At 53.3% G+C, this 26,216-nt stretch overlaps 11 protein-coding genes across 11 annotated transcripts; 6 read left to right on the top strand and 5 right to left on the bottom strand.

The window, feature by feature from the left end:
• Nucleotides 1–1,086: 1,086 nt before the first annotated feature.
• On the top strand, nt 1,087–1,620 carry J4E83_001948 (uncharacterized protein; the record flags this gene model as incomplete). Its single annotated transcript, XM_049328901.1, has 1 exon — nt 1,087–1,620. One exon carries the CDS (start codon nt 1,087–1,089, stop codon nt 1,618–1,620), a length of 534 nt encoding a protein of 177 aa, XP_049191873.1.
• Nucleotides 1,621–2,594: 974 nt separating this feature from the next.
• J4E83_001947 (uncharacterized protein) lies at nt 2,595–3,438 on the top strand (the record flags this gene model as incomplete). Its single annotated transcript, XM_049328900.1, has 2 exons — nt 2,595–3,140; nt 3,208–3,438. 2 exons carry the CDS (start codon nt 2,595–2,597, stop codon nt 3,436–3,438), a joined length of 777 nt encoding a protein of 258 aa, XP_049191872.1.
• A 65-nt stretch (nt 3,439–3,503) lies between these two features.
• Nucleotides 3,504–6,210, bottom strand: J4E83_001946 (uncharacterized protein; the record flags this gene model as incomplete). Its single annotated transcript, XM_049328899.1, has 3 exons — nt 3,504–4,361; nt 4,412–6,046; nt 6,106–6,210. 3 exons carry the CDS (start codon nt 6,208–6,210, stop codon nt 3,504–3,506), a joined length of 2,598 nt encoding a protein of 865 aa, XP_049191871.1.
• Nucleotides 6,211–6,541: 331 nt separating this feature from the next.
• Nucleotides 6,542–8,314, top strand: J4E83_001945 (uncharacterized protein; the record flags this gene model as incomplete). Its single annotated transcript, XM_049328898.1, has 1 exon — nt 6,542–8,314. The coding sequence occupies one exon, from the start codon at nt 6,542–6,544 to the stop codon at nt 8,312–8,314; it is 1,773 nt and encodes a 590-aa protein (XP_049191870.1).
• An 821-nt stretch (nt 8,315–9,135) lies between these two features.
• J4E83_001944 (uncharacterized protein) lies at nt 9,136–10,298 on the bottom strand (the record flags this gene model as incomplete). Its single annotated transcript, XM_049328897.1, has 2 exons — nt 9,136–10,034; nt 10,085–10,298. The coding sequence occupies 2 exons, from the start codon at nt 10,296–10,298 to the stop codon at nt 9,136–9,138; spliced, it is 1,113 nt and encodes a 370-aa protein (XP_049191869.1).
• A 750-nt stretch (nt 10,299–11,048) lies between these two features.
• On the top strand, nt 11,049–11,981 carry J4E83_001943 (uncharacterized protein; the record flags this gene model as incomplete). The annotated part of the gene is made up of 1 exon (XM_049328896.1): nt 11,049–11,981. One exon carries the CDS (start codon nt 11,049–11,051, stop codon nt 11,979–11,981), a length of 933 nt encoding a protein of 310 aa, XP_049191868.1.
• Nucleotides 11,982–12,644: 663 nt separating this feature from the next.
• On the bottom strand, nt 12,645–16,389 carry J4E83_001942 (uncharacterized protein; the record flags this gene model as incomplete). Its single annotated transcript, XM_049328895.1, has 7 exons — nt 12,645–12,761; nt 12,811–13,281; nt 13,334–14,599; nt 14,654–14,809; nt 15,622–15,639; nt 15,688–16,185; nt 16,246–16,389. 7 exons carry the CDS (start codon nt 16,387–16,389, stop codon nt 12,645–12,647), a joined length of 2,670 nt encoding a protein of 889 aa, XP_049191867.1.
• Nucleotides 16,390–17,314: 925 nt separating this feature from the next.
• J4E83_001941 (uncharacterized protein) lies at nt 17,315–17,902 on the bottom strand (the record flags this gene model as incomplete). Its single annotated transcript, XM_049328894.1, has 2 exons — nt 17,315–17,667; nt 17,734–17,902. 2 exons carry the CDS (start codon nt 17,900–17,902, stop codon nt 17,315–17,317), a joined length of 522 nt encoding a protein of 173 aa, XP_049191866.1.
• A 1,357-nt stretch (nt 17,903–19,259) lies between these two features.
• On the top strand, nt 19,260–20,936 carry J4E83_001940 (uncharacterized protein; the record flags this gene model as incomplete). Its single annotated transcript, XM_049328893.1, has 2 exons — nt 19,260–19,676; nt 19,731–20,936. 2 exons carry the CDS (start codon nt 19,260–19,262, stop codon nt 20,934–20,936), a joined length of 1,623 nt encoding a protein of 540 aa, XP_049191865.1.
• Nucleotides 20,937–21,293: 357 nt separating this feature from the next.
• Nucleotides 21,294–24,467, top strand: J4E83_001939 (uncharacterized protein; the record flags this gene model as incomplete). The annotated part of the gene is made up of 3 exons (XM_049328892.1): nt 21,294–21,317; nt 21,372–24,258; nt 24,316–24,467. The coding sequence occupies 3 exons, from the start codon at nt 21,294–21,296 to the stop codon at nt 24,465–24,467; spliced, it is 3,063 nt and encodes a 1,020-aa protein (XP_049191864.1).
• Nucleotides 24,468–24,767: 300 nt separating this feature from the next.
• Nucleotides 24,768–25,705, bottom strand: J4E83_001938 (uncharacterized protein; the record flags this gene model as incomplete). The annotated part of the gene is made up of 3 exons (XM_049328891.1): nt 24,768–25,005; nt 25,052–25,449; nt 25,499–25,705. The coding sequence occupies 3 exons, from the start codon at nt 25,703–25,705 to the stop codon at nt 24,768–24,770; spliced, it is 843 nt and encodes a 280-aa protein (XP_049191863.1).
• Nucleotides 25,706–26,216: the final 511 nt, after the last annotated feature.

Below are 26,216 nucleotides of genomic sequence, written 5' to 3'. Positions count from 1 at the left end.
CCTTCGCGTGCGCGCCGCGTGGCCGATTCCACCACGACCCGGACTTCCGTCGTAACATCACCAGCCCCGAACCTTGGGGCATCGCGTAATACGCGCTGGAAATAATAACGCGCAAGCGACACTGTTTCAGGTCCTGGAATGAGGTCTTGAGCGGCGAAGAGGCGTCTCGGCATGTACCTACTTGGTTTTCGAAAGGGCGGCCCCTTCCAGATCTATAAGCGCTCACTTAAAACCGAAAATAGCCAACAATTACAAACAAGACCAAGACCATCTAGAGGACGGGAGGAATGTCATACTGTGGCACAGTACTCAGCTGTTGGACCTGTGTGGTGTTTCCATCGTCCATTCCTGCTAGGCGTCGACACGTGGGTCACCATCGCAAAGGCGCATGCGGAACATGTTCAATGAGCATCAACCAACACTACGAGCTGCAGCGAATGTTGTGATTACGCCCGGAATATCCTCTACAATGGACTTAGTCGAGGCCTAGCAGTAAATTGCTGACGATTGCGCTGTCCGTTGTTTCTCGCGTTGGGGCTAAGCCACGCCCTGGGTCAGCTATTTCAGCCGCAGTGGCAGGGCTGCCGGACGCTTATTGGAGCTGTTTTTAGCAAACGCTGGAACGTTTTCTATCCGAGATGGCCTTTGCGAGTTGTGACCTGTCTATCTTAGGCATCCTGTCATACTATTCTCCGCATTCTGGTCGTGTGAAGGGCCTGATGCGACACTGCACTGACGAAAGATACAGCTTACCATCAAACGGCAATTTCTCCAACCGAGGGCTATGTGTAGAACATCAGCAACCTTTGATTTGTGAGCACTCTCGCCAGACGAGTATATATCTAGAGAATATCTTGTCTGTCAAGTTCATTTTCATCTTCAATACATCACCTTCTTCACAGCATCTTCATCACTACATCTGCATCACATCTTCCACATCAAACTACTCTCTTCACAGCATCCACAGTCCTATTATCGTCGATAGCACTTCATAGCTCGTCTCTGCTTCCTAGTCATCATCGCTTTAGTCGCTTCCTTGTCAGATCACCACTCCTACGACATCAACAGATAAACTCATCAGACAACATGGTTGCCTTCACATCTCTCGCCTTGACAGCCGCCGCCCTCGTTGGCCTCACCGTCGCCGTGCCAGCACAGCCAGTCCGGCCTACCGGAGTAGTCCACCGCGTCTTCGCTGGCTCCACCACCGCCAACGGCGGCCTACATTTCGAGCCCGAGAACGTAGTCGCAGAACCGGGAGATCTCATGGAGTTCCATTTCCTCCCCAAGGCGCACACTTTCGTGCAGTCCTCGTTCGACAAGCCATGCGAGCCTCTCGGCGGCGACAACTCCATCTTCTCTGGCTTCAACTTCAACACCACCGCGGGTGAAGCACCAAACGTCTTCACCTTTACGGTGCAGGACAGGAACCCCATCTGGTACTACTGCTCTCAGACAAACGGCAATCACTGTCAGAAAGGCATGAGCGGAGTCATCAACCAGAACTTCAACTCCGACAAGACGCTTGCAAAGTACAAAGAGAATGCAGTCAACACCGTCACCAAACAACCTTCTGTTGACCCGCTTGCTTCTCAGGGTGGCTCGATTGTGCCTTTTTGAGCACTTGGTGGAACCCGCTGCATATGGCATGGGCAGCGAGGCGATTGCATTTCATGCTAAAGACGGTCTCTTTCTGCACGGTTGATCTTTTCGCGTTACACATATGACTTACTTTTCTGCATGGCACCGGTGTTTTGGTTTCAGTCTTATATACTTTCCATATGCATTTTACACTACCACAGTAATGTTATTCTATCGTCTTACAATTCAATTCTCCTCCTTGTTGGATCAGGGACGGTGCGTTCCTACGGAATCCTTTACCTAGGTCCAAAAGTTTGCTAGGAGTGAATGTTCAAATTGTCGTCAAGTTGTCTCCGTCACTTCTTTGACGTTCGTTTTGTGTTGCACATCTGCAAATTAGACAAACAATTGCTATGCAGCTCGCTTACAGGACTCAGTACCTCATTTAATCGATGCCATCTGTTCAGTTGCAATACTACAAGCAAAATACGTGTCTACTTATCTGAACAGCCCCCGAGTTCTCTCAATAGATCGCTCAAAGTTCCATCATGGCACGAACGCGAGCTTGCAAAGCACGTCCCAGACTCCCTTCTCGCAACACTATCACCAGAGTGACACCGGGACGCGGGTCCACAGTGGAGTCACTCCGTACATCGACAATATCCGTCGAAGATTACAAGGATAAGAGAGGTTACTTGCGCCATATTGACAGAGAAGAAAGTACCGTAAAGATCAAGCAAGAAGACGAAGACGAAGATCTGACAGCAGTGAACGAGACAAGAAGATCGCCAAAGAGACGAGCTCAAGAAACGAAGGCAAAAGCTTCTGTGGCAAAGAAATACAAATCCTCCCCGCCTGCTGTCGCCGCTCGTCTCACGCGCTCCAAGACTTTGCCGTACAGGAAAGAAGCGAGTAGTACCCGGTCTGATAGTGAGTCAGATAGTGATATCGAGACCTACGCACACACCAAAACGCGCTCCATCAACTCGCCTCTACACCTACTACGCCCATACATGGCCTTCCAACTGTCTGTTTCTGGTCTTTCGGGCAAAGCATACAACGCCGCACAAGCATCGATGAAGTCCGTCCTTGACGTCGCGGAGAACTTTGAGAAGCAGTGTGGTGGAACGCTTGCAAGGGCACACGACAGCCTCAGCAGTAGCAGCAGTGTGGATTCTGAGGAGCGAGAGTCACCGAACAGACAAAAGCGAGGAGAAGAGAGACAAGTGTTCAAAGTCGCGAAGCTAGGAGCAAAGAGATACGACGACGTGTTACCGAGAAAACAGCAGGAACTGAATGAACAGACGAGGAAGAGACTCGCGCAAGAGCGAAAGGGAAGAGGGAGGGCAAGACGAGATCCAAGTGAAGATGAGGACTCATCCGCCCATTCCTCTTCGCGTTCATCTTCAACCACGACCTCCGAAACCGCAACAGAAATAGCCAGTGACACCGAGGACGAAGCCAAATACCCGCCAATCAAGCAGCTTTCCGTATCCAGTACGACCTCGATCTACGACTCGCTCCGCGCATCGACGACGGATTCTGACGAAACTAGCTCGGTAAGTTCTTTTGCTTTGGTTTGATTACTGCCATGACAGTAATGATGATGCTAATCAATTATAGTAGGAAGGCGAAGAAAGCGATGTGATTGAACGCCGCGAGAAGAACGCATTGCGACGGCGGAAAGCGAGACAGAAGAAGCGGAATGCGTGGAAAAGGGAAGAGCTAGAGTCGGAGAGCGATGCAGAAACGGAAGTGAATATTGTTGAGAACATGGAAGAAGAGAAGATGCCTGTGTTTACGGAAAGTGACTGTGAGAGGGAAATCACGGTAGATTTCTGTCCGATAGCATGGTGATGGTGCTTCGACCATAGACCAGCATGATAAATATTTCCATACTTCATCCGGCTTACAGGGAGCTATCACATCTTGATCCTCAGACCCGTGTTTCCTGTCCTTTCTGTGCCTGATCTCCCGCTGGTGGCACCCATACTGTCTGCATCGCTATCATCATCTTGATAATCCTCTTGTTCATCATCCATGCTGCCCAGTCCTAGCGTGCCAACTTTGAAAGTGTTGCCGCACCACTCATTAAACACGTCCGGATCCCAGACGCCATCTTCCCTTCCCTTACCCTTCGTGCTTCTGTTCGCCCCGTTTTGGTTGGAAAGAGATGGCGAGTATGACGAGTCGTACCAGTCTTCGTATGCTTGGGTGACAGATTCCATGACAGCTGCTACAAGCATTTCGCGTGTACGAGCGTCGGTGATGTATTCTTCAAGCTTCGATCTCAGGAACGGCGTCTCATGCTCAATGTTCTGCCGGATCTTGCTCGTACGCGCAGGAGCTTCACTCACAGGCACCTTTTTGTTGCCCTTGGTATCGATCGGTGCCGTCATTCTGGCGACGAATTGACCAGTAAAGTCATTAATCGCTTGGCGCAGGCGTGCATCCACTTCGGCTTTGGCATCCAACATATTCTCTACGACTTTGGGTATCAAAAGACCGACGAGATTACGCGGGTTGAAGAGGCCGCCCCGAGCACGCAGCTCCCAGAAAGTATTCGTGAGGCTCGCAAAATTGTATTGGACTTCGGTCTCCGGCGTGACGAACTCAATGTCGAAAGCTACGATTTGTTGTTTGAGGAGAAGGAGGTGCGATACGAGGAAGAGGGCGGCATCGGTGGGTGAGGCGGATTTAGCAAGCAAAGTGCTAGCTTGCGCGAGAGAAAGCGTGGTGCTGTGGACGATGTGATGAGCCAGGTCATCGAATACAGAGGACTAGGAGCACATTAGCATGAGGAAGGACATGCGAGCGTTGAAGGACTTACGTGAACAAGCCTGTAGATTTTGCTGAGCAACCAGATCGCTTTGCGCAATGTAGGGTACCAGTCTTTGAAGGCCGCTTCGGTATTGAAGTTCCACCGCGCATCTGGATCGTCGTCTTCGACTATTGTGGGCGTCTTCGGCATCAAAGGGGTGGGTGGGACTTCGGACTTCGGCTGCTTCTTGCCAGACAAAACGGGTTGATTTGACTTGGTCCCGGAAGTGGCGTGCTTCTTGTTCTTTGCAGGGTAGTCGAGGTCTTCTGGTTTAGGCTTGTATCTCTCAATGTCGTCTCGCAGGATCGCAAGCGACAGGAAAACCAATCTGTTTTGTGCATCTTGCAGTGCGGGATGTACAATGACAGAAAAGTCCAGCTTGTTCGCCTCAACCGGCGACTCCTCCTCTTCTTCCTCCATGTACCGTGTCTGTATCAGTGTGCAGAGTTCGCAAAGCTTGAGTATTTGCGTCTCGTGGATGGTGCGCGGTCGCAGGTAGTCGTATAGAGGCTCGCATACAGCTTCGAGGAAGTCGTACAATCCGCCGTCGCCCTCAAACCACTCTCGCCATAAGTCGCACTCGTCGAAACATATGCCACGAATGTAGCTTATGCTGCTCCGCGCGAAAGCTACGAGATCCGTCGATGTGCTCGGAGCTTGTGCGATCTCTCCGATCTTTTTCGTAACGATGGGAAGTATGAGCCGGCCACGGGTGGCTGAATAGCTCTGGTATAGCTCGTTCATCAGACTTTGGTATTCTGCTTCTCCGCCCGGCGCTGCTCCAGCTGGCAGTACTGCCCGCTTTTGTATCTCGATGCCTATGCTCTTCAGCTCCGGCGCGCCGACGCGGAATTTGGCATACAACAGCGCAGACATGGTGGTGTCGTTCAGTTGCCTATCCGCTATCCGCTTCGACACATCAGCTGCGATTTCTCGAAGCGCTTCGGTGAAGTGGACGCGGATGAGGGTGAGGGCACGGGTAAGGAGCAGTCGGTATCTGGATCGGTACGTTTCGGCTTCGCGATGCTTGGAATGCGCCTGCATGTATTCGAGGCAGCTGTCCAGGTTGGCCAGCATCTCGACGAATTCTTTACCCCGCACAATCTTGCCTGCTCCCGGAGCATTGAGCCGTTTCGTGGTAGGTTCGAGGTAGAGGTAGTATCGCAGATTCTGCTCCATATCGTCTGCGAGCTTGGTGATGCGCTTCTGGTCGTCGATGAGGCCTTCGCATTGTGTACGGAAGGCGTTTGTTTGGGCTTCGACGATCTTGAAGGATTCGGAGAGGGAGGAAAGAATATCGAGGGTCGATGTTGTGTCGGAGATGATGTTCTCGAGGTGGTTTCGCGTTATGTGTAGTTGGTTCTGGTAGAGTCTGTACTCCTCGTGGCTGGCTTCGAGCAGCTCATCGCTGACGCCGCCATACCAGTCGGCAAACTCCAGCTCGGTGCTGATGTCCTCACGTGACTTCTTCTTCTCGAGTGCCCTTTCCTTCTTCAGATGTGCCCGCACGACGGTGTAGAAGTCGCTGTACGACTTGGCGCGTCTGGCCACGGTGGCCGGTGGAGGGCCATTGAGCTTGCCGGGTCGATCGTCTTCTGCTGTTTCTGCGATGGCCTCTGCGCGCTCGAAGTCAGCCTGACTCTCCTGCAAGTACAATCATCAGAAGTGCTCAAACGTACCCAGGCAGCGGATGGTGGGCTTACGTTCTCCTGTTTAAGCAGGCTCTCTCGGCGGCGGTGCTTGCCCTTCTCCTGGGGCTTGGCGGTGCGCGGCACAAAGGCAGTGTACCACGAGTCTGCCTCGTACATTCTGGCGCAATTCGGGGGTTGATGGGTTTGTTGTGTGTAGACAGGAAACACGACGCAGCTTCCACATGTCGGAGCTCGGTGATGCTCGTGGGGGTCCAGCATGTGGTGCTAGGCCCAATTAGCGCTAGCACCATCTGTCAGTGTGGAGCAAGTCTAGAGCGTCATTGATCACGCAGCTACGATCTAGAGAAACTATCCAAACTGTCCAATTACCAATGCTCCAACCGTAATCGGACCTTCGATCGTGCTGCAAATGTTGCTCTCTTGATCCATCCAGACGCCCACGGGACGACACCTGCTACTTCGAGCCCACCACCCCATCTACCACACTATGCTCAGCACAAAGTGTGTAGCACGCGCGACCCTCCGAACGCCGCATGCCCCGCGAGTATGTAGGAACATAGCGACCAGACCCCCGCAATCACACGTCCGGACCGCATCCCATCCCTATGCACAACGACGACAGCAACACTTCGTCCGATCCATAGCCACCGTCGGCGCTCTCTGGGCTACCGCCACGGCATACCAATGGTGCAACGGAGACTCGATCATACGAGATGCGCACGCCGAGGAACAAGAGGAACCGGAGCTGAAGTTTGAAGCGCCACGGCGGCAGGCAAAAACTGCCGACGACAATAGAAATATCATCAGCTCGCAGCATCTTCAAGTCATCAAGAGCTGGGAGAACCCTGGAGTCTACACATGGGGTTCCAACTCAGGCAAGGTCGTGGCACCCGACTCTGACGAAAAGTACATCAAGACACCAAGACGCTTGACCTTCTTCGACGGAAAGCTATTGCGGGACATCAAGCTCGACAGAAACTTCGGCGCGGCTATTGACGAGAAGGGCGATCTTCTACAATGGGGCACCGCCTTCGCAAACGACATCAAGGAGCCTACCAAGACTCTGACGGGCCATAACCTGACCTCCCTCGCCATCTCCCGCGATCGCATCATTGGCCTTTCCAAGAGCGGCTCCGTATACTCGATACCCGTTTCACAGGCGGAGCAGAAGGAAGGCCCAAAGCCGCCATCTACATCCTGGATCCCTTTTTGGGGTGGCTCCAACAACATCTCATATCGCAACCGTACACCTGAGAACCTCGGATGGAGCGAGCGCGTCACGGACATCTCATCCGGGCTAGAGCATGCGCTCATGCTCACCTCCTCTGGCCGCGTCTTCTCTTTCGCATCAGGCTCACAAGACTTCCCTAGCAAAGGTCAGCTAGGTATACCGGGTCTATTATTCGAGAGCCGTCCCACTGGCGCGTTCGACATTCCCCACGAGGTCACTACCCTCAAAGGATTCCCCGTCAAGAGGATCGCTACTGGTGACTACCATAGCTTAGTTTGCGATTCCGAAGGACGAGCTTTTACTTTTGGCGACAACACTTCCGGTCAACTTGGTTTCCCGTACAACGCTGAAGCGCAAAGCGTAGATGCGCCATCTCTACTCCCAACACAAAAGCTATACTCTGGCTCGCTAGGCAAGGTGACAAACGTCTTCGCGGGCGGGAATACGTCTTTCCTTGCTGTCGAAGCGACCAAAGGCAACAAGACTACTGCAGACACATGGGCTTTTGGATTCGGTCTCACAGGTCAACTTGGTGTTGGTCGATGGGTGCACACGCAAGCCGATCCCGTCAAGGTTCCCGCCTTCTCCGGTCTTTTCGAGTGGGACGAAGCCAAGAACACTGCAATTCCGATACGTCTATTGAACATCTCAGTTGGATCAACCCATGCCGCCGCCATCCTCGACAACGTTGCCAGCGTCGCTGTGACCGGCCGGTCAAAGAAGCTTACTGATAACGACACAAACTGGGGTCGCGACATCCTGTTCTGGGGTAACAACGAATATTACCAAATCGGCAGTGGCAAGCGGAGTAATCTAGCCACACCAACATACATCCAACCACTCGACCAAGCCGCTGAGCAAGAGCGAGCAGCATCTGCGGGCGGTTTTGGAAAACAACTAAGAGAAAAGGAGATGCACCGTTTCCAAATCACACCAAGGAATAAGGTCAAGGTCAATGGTCGCACAGTTGAATTTGAGCAAAAGGTGGAGTGTGGAAGAGGATGCACTGCCGTTTACTCTGCTGTTTGATCTACCAGCTACTGTTTGTGTTTTTTCTTGTACATATACCTCCGCCTTTTAGGGCGGGCACCGCTACGTTTGATGACATGTAAGAGTAGGTTGAAGGATAGGCTATATCTCTCCCAAATCAAATCAAGAGTGTTTGATCTTCAGAATCACACCATTACAATGATAACAAAATTTCCACTTCTGTTAGCGTGTCTGTGTGACTAGTGTCGGGTATAAGCGTCGACCGGACGGCTGCTGGCGTGCGCATGTCGTGGGTCCGTATACTCCACTATTCAATCAATTTGAGATTCGTAGGGAGTTGCGACACGCGCCGATGCGATTGGTGGCATTATTTCCATGCCGGAGAGTAAGAATAACGTCTCTGTTGTAAGAGGTAAAGATAGAACTATAGTTTGGTCCACGACACTTACCTACAAAATGTTGCCATGACAAGACGTGCTCGGAGCGATGGATTGAGGAGGGACACTAGAGATGTGGTAGTGGATTCGAAGAGGAGTTTTTATGGGGAGTAGCGGGAGAACAGAGTAGTCATCGAGATGTTGAAATATGTGTGATTGCACCGACTACAAGCCTGTGTCGGCGACCTAACTAGCTGATGTGGGTATATGGTACAAGACGCGCGAAGCTACATGACTTTTGGTACAGATGATAACAATAATAAAAAAGAATAGCTCGCAAACTGGAGAAAAAACGTATAAACAAGAACGGCCTACGCTAGTACAAAAAGACAAGATTAGACAACCGAAAAACACGTACCCAGGCCGCCGAAGAAACTCCTCCGAGCTCGCCCGAGATTAAAGAAATTGGGGACGCAGAGTCGATCAAAGCCCCATTCGCTGGATCATTGCTCGTGACTCGGCTTCAGATAGTTCGTTGCCGTCGATGTTGATGCGACCTTCCTCGACTTGCGCGAGGTCCGGCTTGACGAGGCCTTCGTGGAGGTACTTGAGAAAAGATAGTAGCTTCTCTTCGAATTCGGCGTATGGATAGCGTTCCTGGGCTGCTTCTATCGCCTGTAGACTTGATTGCGCCCGACCGTTTGGTAGTAGTTCGTTGATGTATTGGCGCTTGATCCTGGTCCACTCGCAGTTCTCTTCGCGAAGATTACCTTCAGCACAGAAGAGTCTCCTCATTGCTGCCACGTCCGCTGGTTCTTCGGCCCATCGTTCGACGCCAGGGCAGCCATACGCGAAGATGGTGTTGAAAGCTTCGTCACCGTAAGCACCATTACGAAGATATTCGCCGATGATAGCCTGTAGCATAAACTGTGCTGCCAAGTCGAACCACTCAGCCGTTGGCAGCCAGTCGTCATCCAGGTTGACACGTGCGGCGGTAAGCTCGATGAAGACAGGGAGTAAACAGTGGAGCGAGGGCGTGCCTGCTACATCGGTCACCCACCTCCGCTGATCGACAGGCATTCTCAGTGCGGAGGCAAGAGCAGAGCGGTTTTCGTAAAGAGCGCCATCGGAGAGAGGAAAGTCCTTCTGCTGGTCGAAAGGGTCCTGGAGCGCAGAAGGATGCTGAGTTCGTTGCCGCCAGTACTCGCCACGGGATTTGTTCTGCTCGCGCAGACTGTTCAGTGACTCTTCGGTTGTCCAGGTCTCGTCGTGATGCAGCCGATGTGTGAAGATCAGGGCAAACTGCAACAAACGCGATCGAAACGACGCCTTGGCATCTAGGCGTCGGCCATGGTGTCTGTGCCCGAGGAATGTCCTCCAATCTGATAGTCGTGAGCACGTGATGCATTGCCGTAACAGGCGCAAGTCATACCAGCAGTCATGTTGACGAGCGCATTGGGCAGATCTGAATGGTATGGATCACTGCTCGATTTCCACTCAAAGACCAAGTCAATGGCCTTGTAGACAAGGAAATCTAAGATGGTGAGATCGACGTCGAATTGGTCTTCCTCTTCAGTCTCCATGCGCCGGGTCAGGTTCAGGTAGCCTTCCCTGGGGTGTCCGTTGCTGTCGTGTGTGTTTGCCATGGCTTGATGCAGGGCGCTGTAGGTGGGGAGAAGGGGGCGGGAGGCGGTCAACATGGAAGGTAGGGCGATATATAGGCAAGTGAATGACGGAAAGGACTGTACGAAGCAAAGGCTGGAGGGAGCTGAGGGAGAAAGAGCACGAAAGGCGTGATAGCAAACGGGTTATAGCAGAAGGATGCCCCCTCTAGACCCCACAGTTAGCCCACCCTGGAGGACAAAGACATTGGGCGGCTGGCTGGATGCAGGGTCGACTTCATGCGTCGTGACCCGAGAGTTTGTGTCGCTGCAGGGGGAGGTTCGCACGGCATGCGCAAGCGAGGCGAAGGAGTTCACGTCAAACAGACAGGCTGAGTCGCGGCGCAAAGGGCTCCACCAGCATCGGGTCTGAGCAACTGGAGGGGAGCGGAAGAGACCGCACCTGCATGGTGGCTGCCTGGCTGAGACGCCGGCGCCGTCGCAGTCGCGTCGGGCACGACCGGAGGGCGCGCGAGGCCGTGGAAAAATTATCAACCACGGCCAACTCCTGTTCGCATCCAGAGTGTCGCATGCAGCACGCAAGCGGCCTAGCGTGAGGTACCGATGAGTGAGCGATGGCGCCGGCCGCGTCTATCTCGCCCGCGGGCTGCTGCGATCGCCCATGCGCCGACGCCACCAGCAGCCAGCACCCCACACGCAGCACGCCGTCTCCCACACTGACACCTGCCTGGAGCTGGGAGATGCGCGCCCGTCCACGCCTGCCAGTGCGCGACAATGCTGCCCAAGAAGTGCTCCATCCTCCTGCCCTCGTACACTAACCTCAGTCCCCTCTACTATTCCCACGCTGGGAGCTGCGCAGGTCCCCAGCCGGCCAAGTCATGCCGTCATAGATTCGCACGTCCTGAGGCCGCAACACAGCGCCGCTCCTACGCCCAACACCAGGACGCGCCCGCCTACCGCGATGACGCAGAGCTGCTCAGGTGGCCGGACGCCGTGAAGCCGCACAAGACACCCACGCCCTACCAGATCCTGAAGTGCCGCAAGGGCGACGCCTACACCAAGCACCGCTTCTATGCCCTCGTCAAGCTCTACCACCCCGACCGCTGCCATGCCGAGTCGGCCATCGCCCAGCTGCCCCTCCACGTGCGTCTCGAGCGCTATCGAATGCTAGTCGCCGCCCACGACATCCTCTCCGATGTCCAGAAACGCAAAGCGTATGATGCCTGGGGCCACGGCTGGGCCGGTCACCACCAGATGCCCATGGGCCCCCGTCATAACGACTGGCACTATGATCCACATCGCTGGAATACGGATCCGCGTACCAATGCGACCTGGGAGGACTGGGAGCGCTGGCACTACGAGAACGGCGGCGGCGCCAAGGACTCGGATGCCCGCACGATTCAGATGTCCAACTTTACCTTTATGGCCCTCATCTTTGCGTTCGTCAGCATAGGCGGCGTCGTGCAGGGCACTAGATTCAACACCTTCAACAACTCGGTCATAGAGCGGCGCGACCAGATCCACCGCGAGGCGAGCATGGAGTACAGCCGGAGCAGAAATGCCACTCTGAGCTCAAGTGGAGATCGCGACGAGCGCATACGCACCTTCCTTAATCACAGGGAGTCGACTATAGTCGGCGAGCAGTCCTACCAGCGCTTACTCCCGCCCGCCGACACCTGCTCGCCTGATGAGATCAGGAGGCAGTAAAATGAGCACATTGTGGTGCCTGATAGATTTGCTATACCCTCCAGCACATTTTGGTGCTATATCGTACGACTGTTATTACTTCGCGGCATGAATGGAGCTAGGGCGTTCGGTTCTGTATGTATCATTCGGCAGGCGGCACATATGCGCGCGGCGGGCATATCCTAGCCCTCATGCGCTCAGACACCACGCAAATTCAACGACAATCACCAACAGCACCCCCGCCGTGCCTGTGATCGTGTACTCGTTTTTCTTCTTCCAGCACCCTGGCCGTCGATCGTAGTATGACGGCGGCGTAGAATATCGACACTGGCAATATATCGAAGATGATCTACGCCAGAAGCAGCATGGCTTCCGCGCTACCGCCTACACCCAGGGTAGCAGAGCCTCAAACAGTGCTGCAACTGTGTCACGCGGGTCCAGTCCCCTAGATGATGTTCCAGCTTGGCAATAAGCGAGATATCTCAAGGGTAGGGTATATGACAAGTTTTATTACTACATGTATGCGAACGCATGAATGCTCGCGCCACCAATGCTCCATCTCAACGTTTACCGATGGCGATCAGTAATAACTTACGCGATTCTAGGTTTGCACCACCACCTGACATGCTCGCCAACAGCTGCACCTGCATCCACGACTCAGCCCCTGCGCAATCGCCCCGCGACCTATGGTGTCGTTGACACGCCATTCCTCAAGTTGTCGAACTTGGAGTCGGGATACAGTAGCCAATTGGGCGATGACTCGATGCCTGCACCACTCCCGCCGCCCATCTTCTCGACAACCTTTATACGTTAGCAAACTCGTCTCCACTCTCAGACACCCACGACTCACGTTTGTCACGATGCTCCCGCTGTCATCTGTCCTGTCACCGCTGATCTCCCACCACATTGCGCCACCCAACCCTTGTTCTGCAATGTAGTCGACCTTCTTGAGCGCCATGGCCACAGTATCATAGCTGACGAACTCGCCACTCGCTTCGTCGTAGCTGTACGTTGCGCCAGCCTCTTCATCGTAGTACTCCTGTGCACCTGCAAGGGGCAAGTCCTTGAAGTCGTAGACGCCTCGCTCGAATGATCCGGTGCCGATGCCACTGAACGACGTTCCTAGACCCTGAGTGTTGGTGAAGGAGCGACCGTAAAGCGGCATGCCAAGATTGAGCTTGGAGGAAGGAACGCCCGCGGCGCTGTAGGCGGCCAGAACGGAAGCTGTATTGAAGGGCGTGCTCAGGGGAGTCGAGGTCGAAGGGTAAAGGTTCGATTGATGGCCAGTCTGATTATCCCAGGAGCCGGCGTAGTCGTATGCCTATTTTCGCGTTAGTTTATTTGTTACTGCATTTGGAGAGGCCAATACTTACCATCAGATTGATAAAGTCTGTGACCGCACTGATCTCTTTCAAGGGCAGGTGCTTGTAGTTCTTCTCTCCCGCCGGCGAAGCGATAGTCAAGAGGAACTTGGGCTTCAGCTCGCGTCCAGACTCATCCTCGTACACAAGTGTATCGGCATACTCATCCATCTGACTTCTGATCTCCTTCAACAGTGCAAGCAACTGCCCGCCTTGCTCCTTGTCGGTAGGATACTCCCAATCCACATCAATGCCATCGAAGCCGTAGTCGCGAATCAACTCCACACAAGACGACGCAAAGAGTTGCCTACCCGCAGCCGTAGCCATAGGTCCATCCATGTGCTTGGCAACGTTCGTATACGTCCAACCACCTACACTGAGCAACACCTTCAAGTTCCTATTCTTCGCCTTGAGGATCTGAAGCTGCTTGATCGATCCATAGACATTGTTGCCTACGTCGTTCCAGGAATCAGTCGGGTAGTGCTTTTCCGCGTCAGCGTATGTGTCGGTGAGGAAGACGGTGCCGTCGGGCTTGTTGTCGGCGAAGGAGTAGAGGAGGTGGGTGAGTCGCTCTGCGGGTATCTGCTGGGGTTGGAAGTTGCGTGCGTAGATGTCCCAGTTTCCGTAGTAGGCTACTGAGCGGTAGCCGGGGTGGGTGGGGATGTTGGGGTTGGTGGGTTCGGGTGGTGTGTCGCTTGCTGTGGGCTCTGGTGGGGGTATGGCGTATGATGGCGTGGCTGGGACTGAGGGCTGCGTGATCACATAGCTTGTGACTATGGATGAGGAGGGAACAACAAAGGTAGAGGCTGAACTTTGGGGTGGAGTCGTTGCGTATGAAGGCGTAGCTGAGACTGAAGGTTGCGTAGTCACATAGCTGGTGACTATGGACGAGGAGGACACAACCCAGGTCGAGGCAGAGCTTTGAGGAAAGTCGGATGTGCTAAAGCTAGCATAGTATTCGTTTGATGAGCTCGGCACTGTGGTGGGGACGGTAGACGTTAGGATGGATGATGAGGAATCGATGAAGCTGTAGGCTGAACTTTGAGGCAGACCGGATGTGCCAAAGGTGGTGTAGTATTGGCTCAATGAACTCGGCGTTGCGGTGGAGACGATAGATGTTAAAGCGGATGTTGAGGAAACAACGAAGCTGTAGGGCAGACCAGATGTGCCAAAGGTGGTGTAGGATTTGCTTGATGAGCTTGGAGTTGCGGTGTAGGCAGCAGGTGTTGGAGAGTACGACTGAGCTGCATACGAAGAATAAGCATCGCCACCGGGGAACTATTTCGTGGTCAGCATGATCGATACCGCAGAAGGAGATTGGCCTTGACTTACCAGAGCTTGCTCTATCTTCGCATACTCTCGTTCAAGCGTCTCAACCCTGAGAAGCAAGCATTCTCGATCACACTCGTCTTGCGTCTCCTGGGAAGAAGCGAGAGCAGTGAGTAGAAAGATGGTGGCGCATAGCCATGTTGGTAACGATCGTGTCCACTGCTTGTACTGTCAGTCTCATGAATTACATCCTCATGTCACTTCCGTTGTTCTCAAACCTACCAGCATGTTTCGCATCACTGGACTTCAGTGACAGTTGTAGTAAACAGATGTATTATGTACTTTGTTTCTGGATACCGGTTACAGCGGCATTCCATCCGCTCTTAAAACATATCCCTCTCGCGCGTCGTTGCCCCATGCTCCCACCCTCCTCCTTTCGTATCCAGCTTTTTCTCGTGGAATCTGCGATACTGGCATGCATCTCAAGCGTTATTTACGACCTGTCTTAGTACCTTTTGAGCTTGTCGTTCCTTGGGTGGTAACCGTTGCGCATGCATGTTGTTGTCCGTTCTTGGAAAAGGGTCCCGCTTGTTTTGGTAAGCAGGGACTTCAGGGAGTGGTTTGCGAGGTCGGTGCATGCAGGTACGCTATCTCAACGTGATAGAGACTAGTGTGGACTGTAGAAAATGTGGATGAGGTGGGTATGAATACACCATGATGCGCAGAATTTAGGAGACGGGTTTGGGGCCGAGGATGGCTGGGTGCGGTTGTTTGGGGCGACGGGATCATATCCTAGACCCCCGTGGTGGGTATTGAACGGTACACAAGGCTGGTACCTGGCGATAGACCGGTTGTTATTATGTGTTCGCCTCCTGTGCGGCGGAGGTCTTCCCGGTCAACATCTACTCGGCTCGAGGCCATGCATTTTCAGCCTCTGCTCCACCGCCTTTTTCGTCTTCCTCCTCCTGAAAACCAGCACGAAAATTACCACGGTCAGTAATGCAGCACAGGCCTGCACGATACCAACATACCAACTCGCACTCTGCACACTGCTTTAGCGAGCCCTCTTTTCAAATCCCTCAAGATCATCCACTTACCTGCACATTACAATAACTGCCAAAGTCAATGTCACCCACGAACTCTTTTTGAATTGCCCTCGCACCACTACTACACGTCCAGCCCCAAAGTTCATCGCTCTTCCCATCTTTATCCTTCTCGGTGCGATACACAGTAGCGGCTACACACCACACAATGAAGTTCCCCAGCATATTGACCCAGCTAAAGGTACTCGTGACAACAGCGGCTACATTAGCCTGTTCGATACCACACTTGTACGAAAAGATCGTTGCGAAGTTGAGTATTACGGAGACGGCCGCGACGCCAAAGTACATGTACGTTGGCCATGCCCGTGTATTCTTCGCCCAGGGCGTTCGTAATATATTCTCACCACTGGGTAGTCGGACGACGCGGTGGATACTGCGTGTGCTGAGAAACTTGTGCAGGGTAAGAGCCGTGAGGACGAGAACTGCGATAGAGATGAAGAGGGCGAGGGAGCGCGATATAACGCGTAACTTCCGGATACGTATCTTGAGGTCCTGGTGTGTATATTAGTATCACTGGTGCTCGCTTGCAGGACTTCTTTGTTGGGGGCGTACCCTGTCTTCGTTTGCCGCTTCTTTGAGCTCCTCAAAATCGCCATGAGGTAGCGGTTGACTGTACTGCGCGCTCTGATCGTCGGTGGCCAATTGGAGAGTGATCGCAGGTATCGGTCTGTTAGATGAGAACTTGGAAGTAGTCATAGTCGATGGTAGCAAGTGTTGTAGGTCTTGCTCCTGCGAGGGGCGTTGAGGCATAGTATGTATGCGCAGTCATTGGATATTTGTTGAACGCAACAAAGAATTTCGTGTGTCCCTTTTACAACATGCCGGAAGTCATGTAGATACTTGGGGTGGCTTTCAGGTTGGACATGGGGGTTTCCCAATTTGTACCGAGATCTTCGTGGTGATCTCCGTGTTGTTACATCAGCAGCCTCAGCTCCTCCAGCTCCAAACATTAGTCGATTGATAGTTCCGCCGATCGCGCCGTAATGTATCAGCACAGCTGAACTGCAGTGCTGATGACGTGCCGCTTGTGGCTGCGGTTGACCGTAAGCGGTATCGTGGTCGTGGCTGAGCTGATCCTGATTCGCCGAGTTGCCCACATACTGTGCTTAGTGATGATGTCGCTATTCTGGGAACTGATTGTCGTCGGCATGTTTACGTTGCAGATAGCTGTTCATTTGAGGATTTCATGCTCGAGCTGGGCTGTCCATCGGTAAGGTGGCTTTACGCCCCCTCCGGTAGGTGCACAGCACAAGATCGGAAAGAGCATCAGCCCATCAGTCGCTGCATTCCCTCGGATCCGCTTTATTCTTATGTGAGGACTAGTGGGTCGCTGCACCTCGTACACGGAGGTGATTGAACAGGTGCGCTACAGTCTACATTAGCAGGGAAAATGAAGTTGGCAGAATTCTAAGATAATGTCGACCTGACGTGATTTCTGCTGTCCAGGGTGGGAGGTAATTATTGAGATTCTCTGTTCAAACAGGATGGCTGTTCCAGTCGCTCCAGCGACCTGTTTATGAGCGCATGGTATAGCTATTTCCCAGCGTCATGATGAGATGATTGCTGATTGCAATACTGACTAGCACTGGTGTTCCCCCGCATAACCCCGTCAGAGTTGCAGCTATCGCTGGAGGACGGACTGCTGCGTGAGCCATTCCTCAAGTTTCTTCTGTGCGTCTTTGTCCACCAGACAAAACTTGATGGTACCCATCTCACTCATTCCCTCTTGCTCGACGGGTACACGGTCCAGGCCGGCAACCTCTTTCACTTTCTCTGCAGTGTTCAACAGTCCACCCAATCTGAAAAGAAGCATCATTTCCCCATCAGCACCAGAGGTTGGTATGAAGGCGCTCTGGCTCTTGAAGACTTTGAGGAGGGAAAGATTATGCTCATAAGCCTCGCGATCGTAGCCTATAGCTTCTTTTTCGGTCCGGACAAGTTCCCAATGATCGTCGGTAATTCGCTCCCGGGTGACTGTAGAGATGCATCAGTACATGACAATTCCACATTTGATAACCAGGACGAAGTGGTGCCACTAACCATCTCCGCGTTGATCACTGATTAGACGGACAGCTTCGATTCGGGAATATCCAAAGAGTCGCATCCAGCGCTTGATAGTTTCCGGTGTCGGGTATTGGGAAGCAATCTGCGCGTCAGAGGCTGATGCTGCATGCGCCATGCGCTCCAACTCGTCCCAACCAGCGTCCATAGTCGTGTAGCTGAAGTAGATTCTTCAAAGGTTGACTTGCGCAGTGCGATGCGCAATGATGCCGGTCGCGTGCGCGAGGTGGTGCTGTGGGCACCAAAGTCGGCTATTTATGGGTTTCAGGCTGCTTTCACATCGCGCCTGATCATCTTGGTGTGACGCGCAGCTTCAGTCTCAACTGGTAGAGTGGTCGTTCTTTCCATGGTTTGAGTGAGGGAGTCACGACTGGAGCGACTCACCATCACGGAACTATTCCGGGCTCACTAGGCCGTGTTTGGGACTTTGCGCGAACGTACCAGACTGTAAGAAAGTATGACTCAGCTGCCCGCGACATTGTTGCGGTCTTCTACTTCGCTAACAGAACATGTTTTCGCGGCATGTGGGCGCGACCGAGAACAGTGGAGAGCCTGCACCGCCATTTGGGCGCTCATCAAAGCGGAGGAGGTTACAGGGTACGAACAGATAAGGGGAGTTCACGATGGAACTGCTGGAACAAGATCAAGCGGGTAAACGCTGTATATCGAAGATTCCTGCGATGGATGCCTAGGTGTTATCGGAAGCAAATATCCCCCCCATCGGGGACAAGCGACCACGCGCGTCGGGAATGGCCTGTCTTCTTGGTGGCATCTCGCAAGTTTCACCAGCTTCGGACTCCTTGGCAGCCAGATGCGCGCAGTACTCGCACGTTTGCAGGCTGCAACCTCATCCTTCTGCACAATCATACGCGCTGCTGCTGCGAGTTCCTACGAGACAGGCGTCTAGACACACGGCTTATCGAGTAATCAAGAAACGTTGCAAGTGGATCCATTTTATTGTAAAAGATGGCACTTTACTCTTAAGCGACCCTTACATGCGCCTGAGCTCTTTAGCCTCCGACGCAACGGTCGCACGACCATAATTACCGAGGCGTATTGCACGCGAGAAATGGACAGAATTCGTCCGAGTAAAAAGTACGACTTCGCCAGAGCCAAGATGTCCGATGCAAAATGCGGGGAACGCGTGGCATCTCCATGGACAGCAGACCCAGTGGACTGGAAGCAGAATACCCGTAGTCAAAAACGAACTCGGAGGTCATAACTATCCGCTCCCGTGTGCGAACAGGGCGCGATACGGTTCCGAGGAACTAACGCCTGTGAACATGTGTACGCCTCGTGGGTCTGGCTCCTCTTTATCCTTGCGGCAGTTTACGTGAATGGCTGTTGCAGCGGAAGCGCCACAGGGACCCTGGCGCGTTGGTAGTGCGATTAAGTTCTATAACTAGATACTTAAACAGGGTCAATTCTTCTCGAGAAGTTGCTTCTCTCCAACAGGCGAAAGCTGCCACGGCTGCGTGTTCACCTCACATAGTTCTGTTACCAACATGCACAACTCCATCCTCTTAGCCGCTTGGGCTGGCATTTCGTTTGTCCTCTACAAGATCATCTCCTCGATCATCCTCTCGCGCCGCCATGCTGCTAGAGCACGTCAATTGGGCTGCTTGCCTGCCCCTGAGACTAAGCAGTCTCCATTCGATCCCCTTGGACTCCAGAATGTTGCCAAAATAATGAAGGCGGACAAACAATCCCGTATACCGCAGTATTTAAAAGATCGCATCGATGATGCGTGCGCGAGGGAAGGCAAGATCATCAACACATTCCACCAAAAAATCATGGGCGCAGAGGGATACTTCACAGTGGAACCAAGGAACATCCAGGCTATACTGGCTACGCAATTCAAGGACTACGGATTAGGAGAAAGGCGAAACGGAAACTTTGCTCCACTACTCGGCCATGGCATTGTAAGTACTATTGTCGGGAATGCGACAAGAACGTTAGACGCTGACATGAAGCAGTTTTCCAGCGACGGCGAGCAATGGGCGCATGCGAGGTCACTACTTCGGCCACAGTTCGCTCGCGACCAAGTCAGCGACTTGGACCTTGAGGAAGAACATATGAAGAACATGATGCGCGTACTGCCTACCAACTCAGACGGCTGGACAGATGTCACGGACCTAAAGCCGCTCTTCTTCCGCCTGACGCTCGACAGCGCCACCGAGTTCCTCTTTGGCGAGAGCGTTGACTCTCAGCTCGCATCACTACCCGACTACAAGTCTAGTAAGCCCCCAATGGCTGTTAACGAACAAGACTTTGCGACGTCCTTCGACCAGGCGCAGAACACCATTGCCCAAGCTAGCCGCCTTGGAGAAGCCTACTGGCTCGTATACGACAAGACGTTCAAAGACCACTGCAAACGCTGCCACGAGTTCATCGACCACTACGTCCAACTCGCATTGTCAAAGGAGAAGGGTACTACCCAGGAGAAATCACATGGCAAGCAAAAATACGTCTTCCTTGATGGACTTGCAGAGTCTACCCGCAACCCCATCGAGCTTCGCGAACACCTGATATCAATTCTACTAGCCGGTCGCGACACCACGGCATCGCTACTGTCGTACGTCTTCATGCTGCTTTCAGAGCACCCGGAAGTCTACAACGCCCTGCGCAGCGTCGTTCTGGAGACTTTCGGCACCTACTCGAACCCCAAAAACATTACTTTCGAGTCGCTGAAGTCGTGCAATTATCTGCAGTGGGTTTTGAACGAGACTCTGCGTCTTTACCCTGTCGTCCCTGTTGATGGTCGCCGTGCCCTCAAGGATTCTACCCTGCCCGTGGGCGGTGGTCCAGACGGCACAGCACCTCTCTACGTCAAGAAGGGCATGCAAATAGACTACAGCGTATACGTCATGCACCGTCGTACTGATCTATGGGGACCTGACGCTGAAGAATTCCGACCTGAGCGCTGGAATGGAAGGAAGAGTGGGTGGGAGTATCTTCCTTTCAACGGCGGCCCAAGAATTTGTATCGGTCAGCAATTTGCCCTGACAGAAGCTGGGTATGTAGTTGTAAGGTTGATGCAGAGGTTTGAGGCGATTGAGGGTGTTGGCAATACTTGGGAGCCGAAGGAGAAGGGTGGCATGGGTTATGTCAGGAATGGGCTCAGCTTGACGACATGCCCCGCGGATGGTGTCAAGTTAAGGTTGAAGGAAGCCAAGGAGTAAGCTGGTTGTAGATAGATTGGTGGATTATGATTAGAAAATGTTACCCTTCCATACCTCTATTGAATGATGCAACGAGATTGTACCAAGCATCTCGACAATACTGCGGTTGAACATGTGTATTGCTCGTTCGGCTGAACGCTGTGTTCACCCTCATCATTTTATCTTCCGATATCAAAAGCAGCGCGTCTGTGATAGTAATTCCAAGTCGAAGCGTGCAACTGAAGAGCGTGGCCAATCCCCCAGACTGTGGCGCGGCGCTAGGACCGACGGGCGAGGCAAGGATCCGTCGGCGGGACATTTCCAAACTTTTGATGCACTCCAACATCTTCGAACCCAACACGCACCACATCGCCCAATATGCGGAGAGCGCGTGGACTTCGGGTGAGGAAAAGCAAAGCCAATCATCAACAAACGCATTCTGACTAACAATGGCAGGCCTCTTCTACCCGCGACGTTTGCATCTTTTGCGCCACTCGTCAATTGGCCATCTCGAATACGCTCGCTACATCATCATCGGACGCTACACAACGACGGCAACTCAACTCATCTAGCAGAGCCCCGCAATCGGCCGAGGCCATCCTATACAAAGATGGCAACGAGCGCAAGGAGCCAATGTCGCAGGCACAGCGCATGCGGCAGGCGCTGGCCGGCAGCGCCCCTCAGCTGCAATCACAAGGAGGATTCATGTCGCCAGCAGAGAGGATGAGGGCATCGTTAGCACAAGCGCCTCCCCCGCCTCAATCCCAAGCGTCACGGCAATTCCCACCAGAGCGACGCGCAATGAACAGAGGCGGTCCTTTTGATGGGCCAGGGCGGAACCAAAGCAGAGACCGATTTGCACCTGGTGTACGGAGGACGACCGGCAACGAGCGTGGCAATGACTATCGACCTCCGCCCCAGAATCGCTATACCGTCAATATGGACTCGAGACCACAGGTCAACACCCCGGCATTTGGCTCCGGTCACCTCAGACGACGAAACGACGCACAGCTCGAACGCTCCCCGTTCGGATCAGACGACCGAAGACCACCGCAGGCTCCCAGACCTGCACCGCAAAGAAAGATGCTGGATCAAGACGAGATATCAAAGCTGTTGGGTAACGCGGCCTCAAACTCCTCGAAGCCCTACACACCACTTGCAAGGGACATGAACGTGCAGAGGACATGTTTCCACTGTGGATCGAAGGAGCACGCGAGCAATATGTGCCCATCAAAGCCGGTGCTCCGCGAGCCTCAACGGCAGGAACAACCAGCACAGAAAACGGCCATGTATACACCACCACAACGTTACAAGGAATCAATATCGGATGCTGCAGAAGCCTGGGCGCAGAAATCGAAGGGCAATTTGGACATTGAACAGTCGGCAAGATGGCAGATAGAAGAGGATAACAGGCGACGCAACGACGTGGACAGCGAGAGAAGGCGAAGTCGCTTTGCCTTTGACGAGCCGGATGAGTCCAAGAACCGATACGAAGAGCCCGCGCGAAGGCAGGGCGGAAACAAGGGCAGGAGTCGACGCATACAACGGGACGAGGAGGACGATGAAGACCGGCCACACGTCAGCAAGCAAGAACGCAAGCGGTTACGGGCTGAGGCGAAGAAGGCCGCGCAGTCGGCAAAGGCCGGTCCTACACCGATCTCATTACCAGAGTACATCAGCGTGGCCAACCTTGCGGGTGCCCTTCGGTTGAGAGTAGAGGACTTTGTGCGAAAGTTGGAAGAGCTAGGGTTTGAGGATGTACAGAATGATCACATTCTGAACTCGGAGCATGCTGGCCTTATCGCGCAGGAGTACAACTTTGAACCGATCTTCCAGGCACAGGAAGATGATGGCGACCTCTATCCCGCAGCACCTCTTGAGCCTGAGGCTTATGCCGAGCTTCCTGCACGACCGCCTGTTGTCACGATCATGGGTCACGTCGATCACGGCAAGACGACTATTCTCGACTATATGCGTTCGACCAGTGTGGCGGCTACCGAATTCGGCGGCATCACACAGCACATTGGCGCGTTCAGTGTGCCACTGGCAAACGGAAAGAAGATCACGTTCCTCGACACGCCCGGTCATTCCGCATTTGAGACGATGCGCGCTCGTGGAGCTAACGTTACCGACATCGTTGTCTTGGTCGTTGCTGCGGATGATTCTGTCATGCCCCAGACTGTGGAGGCGATCAAGCATGCGCAAGCGGCGAACGTCCCTATGATTGTCGCCATCAACAAAATTGACAAGGCGCAAGCTGACCCAGATGCTGTCAAGCTTGATCTCGGCCGCCACGGTATCGAGATTGAGGACTTTGGAGGTGACATCCAGGCTGTCTGCGTAAGTGGAAAGACAGGACAGGGTATTCCCGACCTGGAGGAAGCCATTTCAACATTGTCGGAGATGTTGGACCACCGCGCTGATCCTGCGACCTCCGTCGAAGGATGGGTTCTTGAGGGTACCACCAAGAAATCTGGACGCGTGGCTACCGTCCTGGTCCGAAGCGGTACCCTGCGCCAAGGAACAACGCTTGTCGCAGGAACTACCTGGACACGCGTGCGTACTCTACGCAACGAGGCTGGTGTTGTCGTCAAGGAAGTCGGGCCTGGCATGGCTGTTGAGATCGACGGCTGGCGTGATCAACCCATCGCTGGCGACGAAGTGCTACAAGCAGAAGATGAACAGCACGCGAGCTCGGTGACTGATCTCCGTAGCGAGAAGGTCGACAGAGAGCAGATGGCGCGCGACATGGAAGCCATCAACGAGTCTCGCCGCCTAGAAGCCGAGCGTCGTGCGGCCGAAGAAGCAGCTGCCAAGGCTCTCGAGAACGGCGAGGAAGCTGAAGTCGCTGAGGAGAAAGAGGCTGGTCCGGAGGTTGTCTCCTTCATTATTAAGGGAGACGTATCTGGCTCTGTTGAAGCAGTCATCGACTCTGTCTCCGCACTCGGAAACGCAGAGGTATCTACGCGCATCCTCCGCCACGGTGTCGGCGCACCCTCCGAATTCGACATCTCGCACGCCGCCGACGCAAAAGGACATATTATCAACTTCAACACCACAATTCCTGGACACGTTGCCAAACTAGCAGAAGAGAAGGGCGTCAGGATTCTTGACAGCAACATCATCTACCGCGTAGTCGAAAACGTCAAGGACTTGCTATCCGAGAAGCTTGCACCCAAGGTCATCCAGAAGGTGACGGGTGAAGTGGAAATCGCAGCAGTATTCGAGATTGGCCTCGGTGGTAGGAAGAAGATGAAGGTCGCAGGAAGTAAAGTCAGGAACGGTGTTGTCGATAGAGGTACCAAGGCTAGGGTACTCCGTAGCGACAAGATTGTCCATGATGGTAAGTCATGCCCCACGTTGTTGTGTAAACGAAACACACGCTAACGAAAATCATTAGGCGTGATCGAGTCGCTTAAGAACCAGAAGAAGGATGTTGAGCAGATGCGCAAGGATACCGAGTGCGGTATTTCGTTTGAAGGCTGGGAAGACTTCAAGGTGGGTGATCGCATTCAGTGTTACGAAGAGAAGTTTGAGAAGAGGAACTTGTAAGATAGTGTATACTATGTGCATAGAGTAGCGTGGGGTGGTTTGGGTTGAGGGTTTGATAACTACCCTTCTTCGTGTATATATGTAGATGTATGGATATGTAACTATCAATTATCCTAATCCCGCAAGATACGAGTATGGTGCAGGGGTCGGTTTGCCACCACCCACGCTTGTGACTTGGATATTATCACTAAACCCGTATTCGAGGTACTCTAATGCATTCGTCATTGTTCTACGCCTGATTGTACTTCGACGCCCTGACACTTTCTGTTGCATATACGCAACCTTCTATTTTCTCGCCTCTTAATGGTCTCCAACGTGTTTCCGTAGCTTGGCCCCCGTCCATAATACCGGCGCGAAGTGTGTCGACATGTTAAAGCTGAACAGCGACACAAACCACAGTATGGCCATAACGGCGACTGGGACGAGGAGGAGCTCAGTGTGGTGGAGGAAGGGCAGTTCCTTGTAGCCCAAGAAGGTGATGATGAAGTAGTAGTTCAATGCGGCGAGGTAAAGTGTGTTCGAAAGGAGTAGCGAAAACCTAGACATGTCAGCGCATATTCTGATACTGTAAGTTAAGAACATACCAATGGTGTGTGCCTATGAGTGGCATGCACAGGAACTGCACAACATAGAGGAACACCCAAACCGGCACAAAGGCCCGGATGGCAACATCCCAGCAGTACCCAAACTCGAGTTCTTCTTTACCCGAGTCTTCTCCTAGGTTGTACAGTCCCCTCCTTCGTCCTGGTAGCAGTGTGTTGTCCGGGCCTAATAATCGGCCGACCAGGAAGAAGAACAGCGTCGCTATCAATAGCGAAAGCAGCAAGAAGTGCCCGAAAATGAAGACCATGGTTATATGGAGGGTCTGTGTAAAGCCATCGGCGTATGCGAAGCCCCATGCAAGTGATGTGAGGGTCAGGAAGAAGGAAAGTAGGTATGTGAACGACGGGTCGGGGCGGTGGTATGTCTTGGTGGTTTGTTTCTACACGCTGTTAGGCACATATCGTCACACAGAGACCAGAAATACATACATGGTAGTATATCTGTCGAAAAACCTTCTTGGGTGCTATTATCAGGCTCATGATCTCCCATATGGCCATTTCAAAGTCCATCTGGGGGAATTTGAACATGCGCTTGAAGAAGCGCGGCATCTTGATCTCATTGCGCCGTGTCGATGGGGTAGAGCCAAAGTTTGAAGGTCCGCCCGTCGGCCTTGGGAGTGATATGTGCGGGTTCATGTTGGGCGTGCTTTGTGAGCTGGTGGCCGTCTATAGGCAGCTGCTGAGTGAAGGCGCGACGCCGGAAATGGAGAGATTCGAATGCGCGTCAGGTATTGGTGTCACCGCGAGTCCCAGACTTCCATCGTTGGAGGGACGCGTCAATCGTCCGGTGGTTTAGTGAATGGTGGCTATGTGTTCGGTACCTGAGCGATGACGCCGCCGTGTGAGCTAGCGCCAAGAACGAGGCTGACAGGCTCCGCCGAGAGCAAGCCCGCAACGCCGACTCGCAACCTTTGCTCCTCTCACGACAACGCGCCCACGCACCTCAACCACGGCGAACGGCGCATCATCTCCACCCCCGCGCGCATCTTGGACGATATCCGCGCGACCTTTGCACCTGCCAGACGCACCGTGGAGACCTGCATCGCGCCTCCCGCTTTCGCGCGCACCTCTCGACGCTCCTTCTAGACACTAACCACGCGACAAAGACATCCATTGTCCACGACACTCCCGCGCCTGAGCATATCGT

Source organism: Alternaria metachromatica, assembly GCF_023757995.1.
Source record: "Alternaria metachromatica strain BMP 0045 chromosome Unknown scaffold_3, whole genome shotgun sequence".
In the NCBI taxonomy this organism is placed as follows: Eukaryota; Fungi; Ascomycota; class Dothideomycetes; order Pleosporales; family Pleosporaceae; genus Alternaria; species Alternaria metachromatica.
Note: the sequence above shows the minus strand (reverse complement) of the source record. Positions and strands in the feature narration are given on the sequence as shown.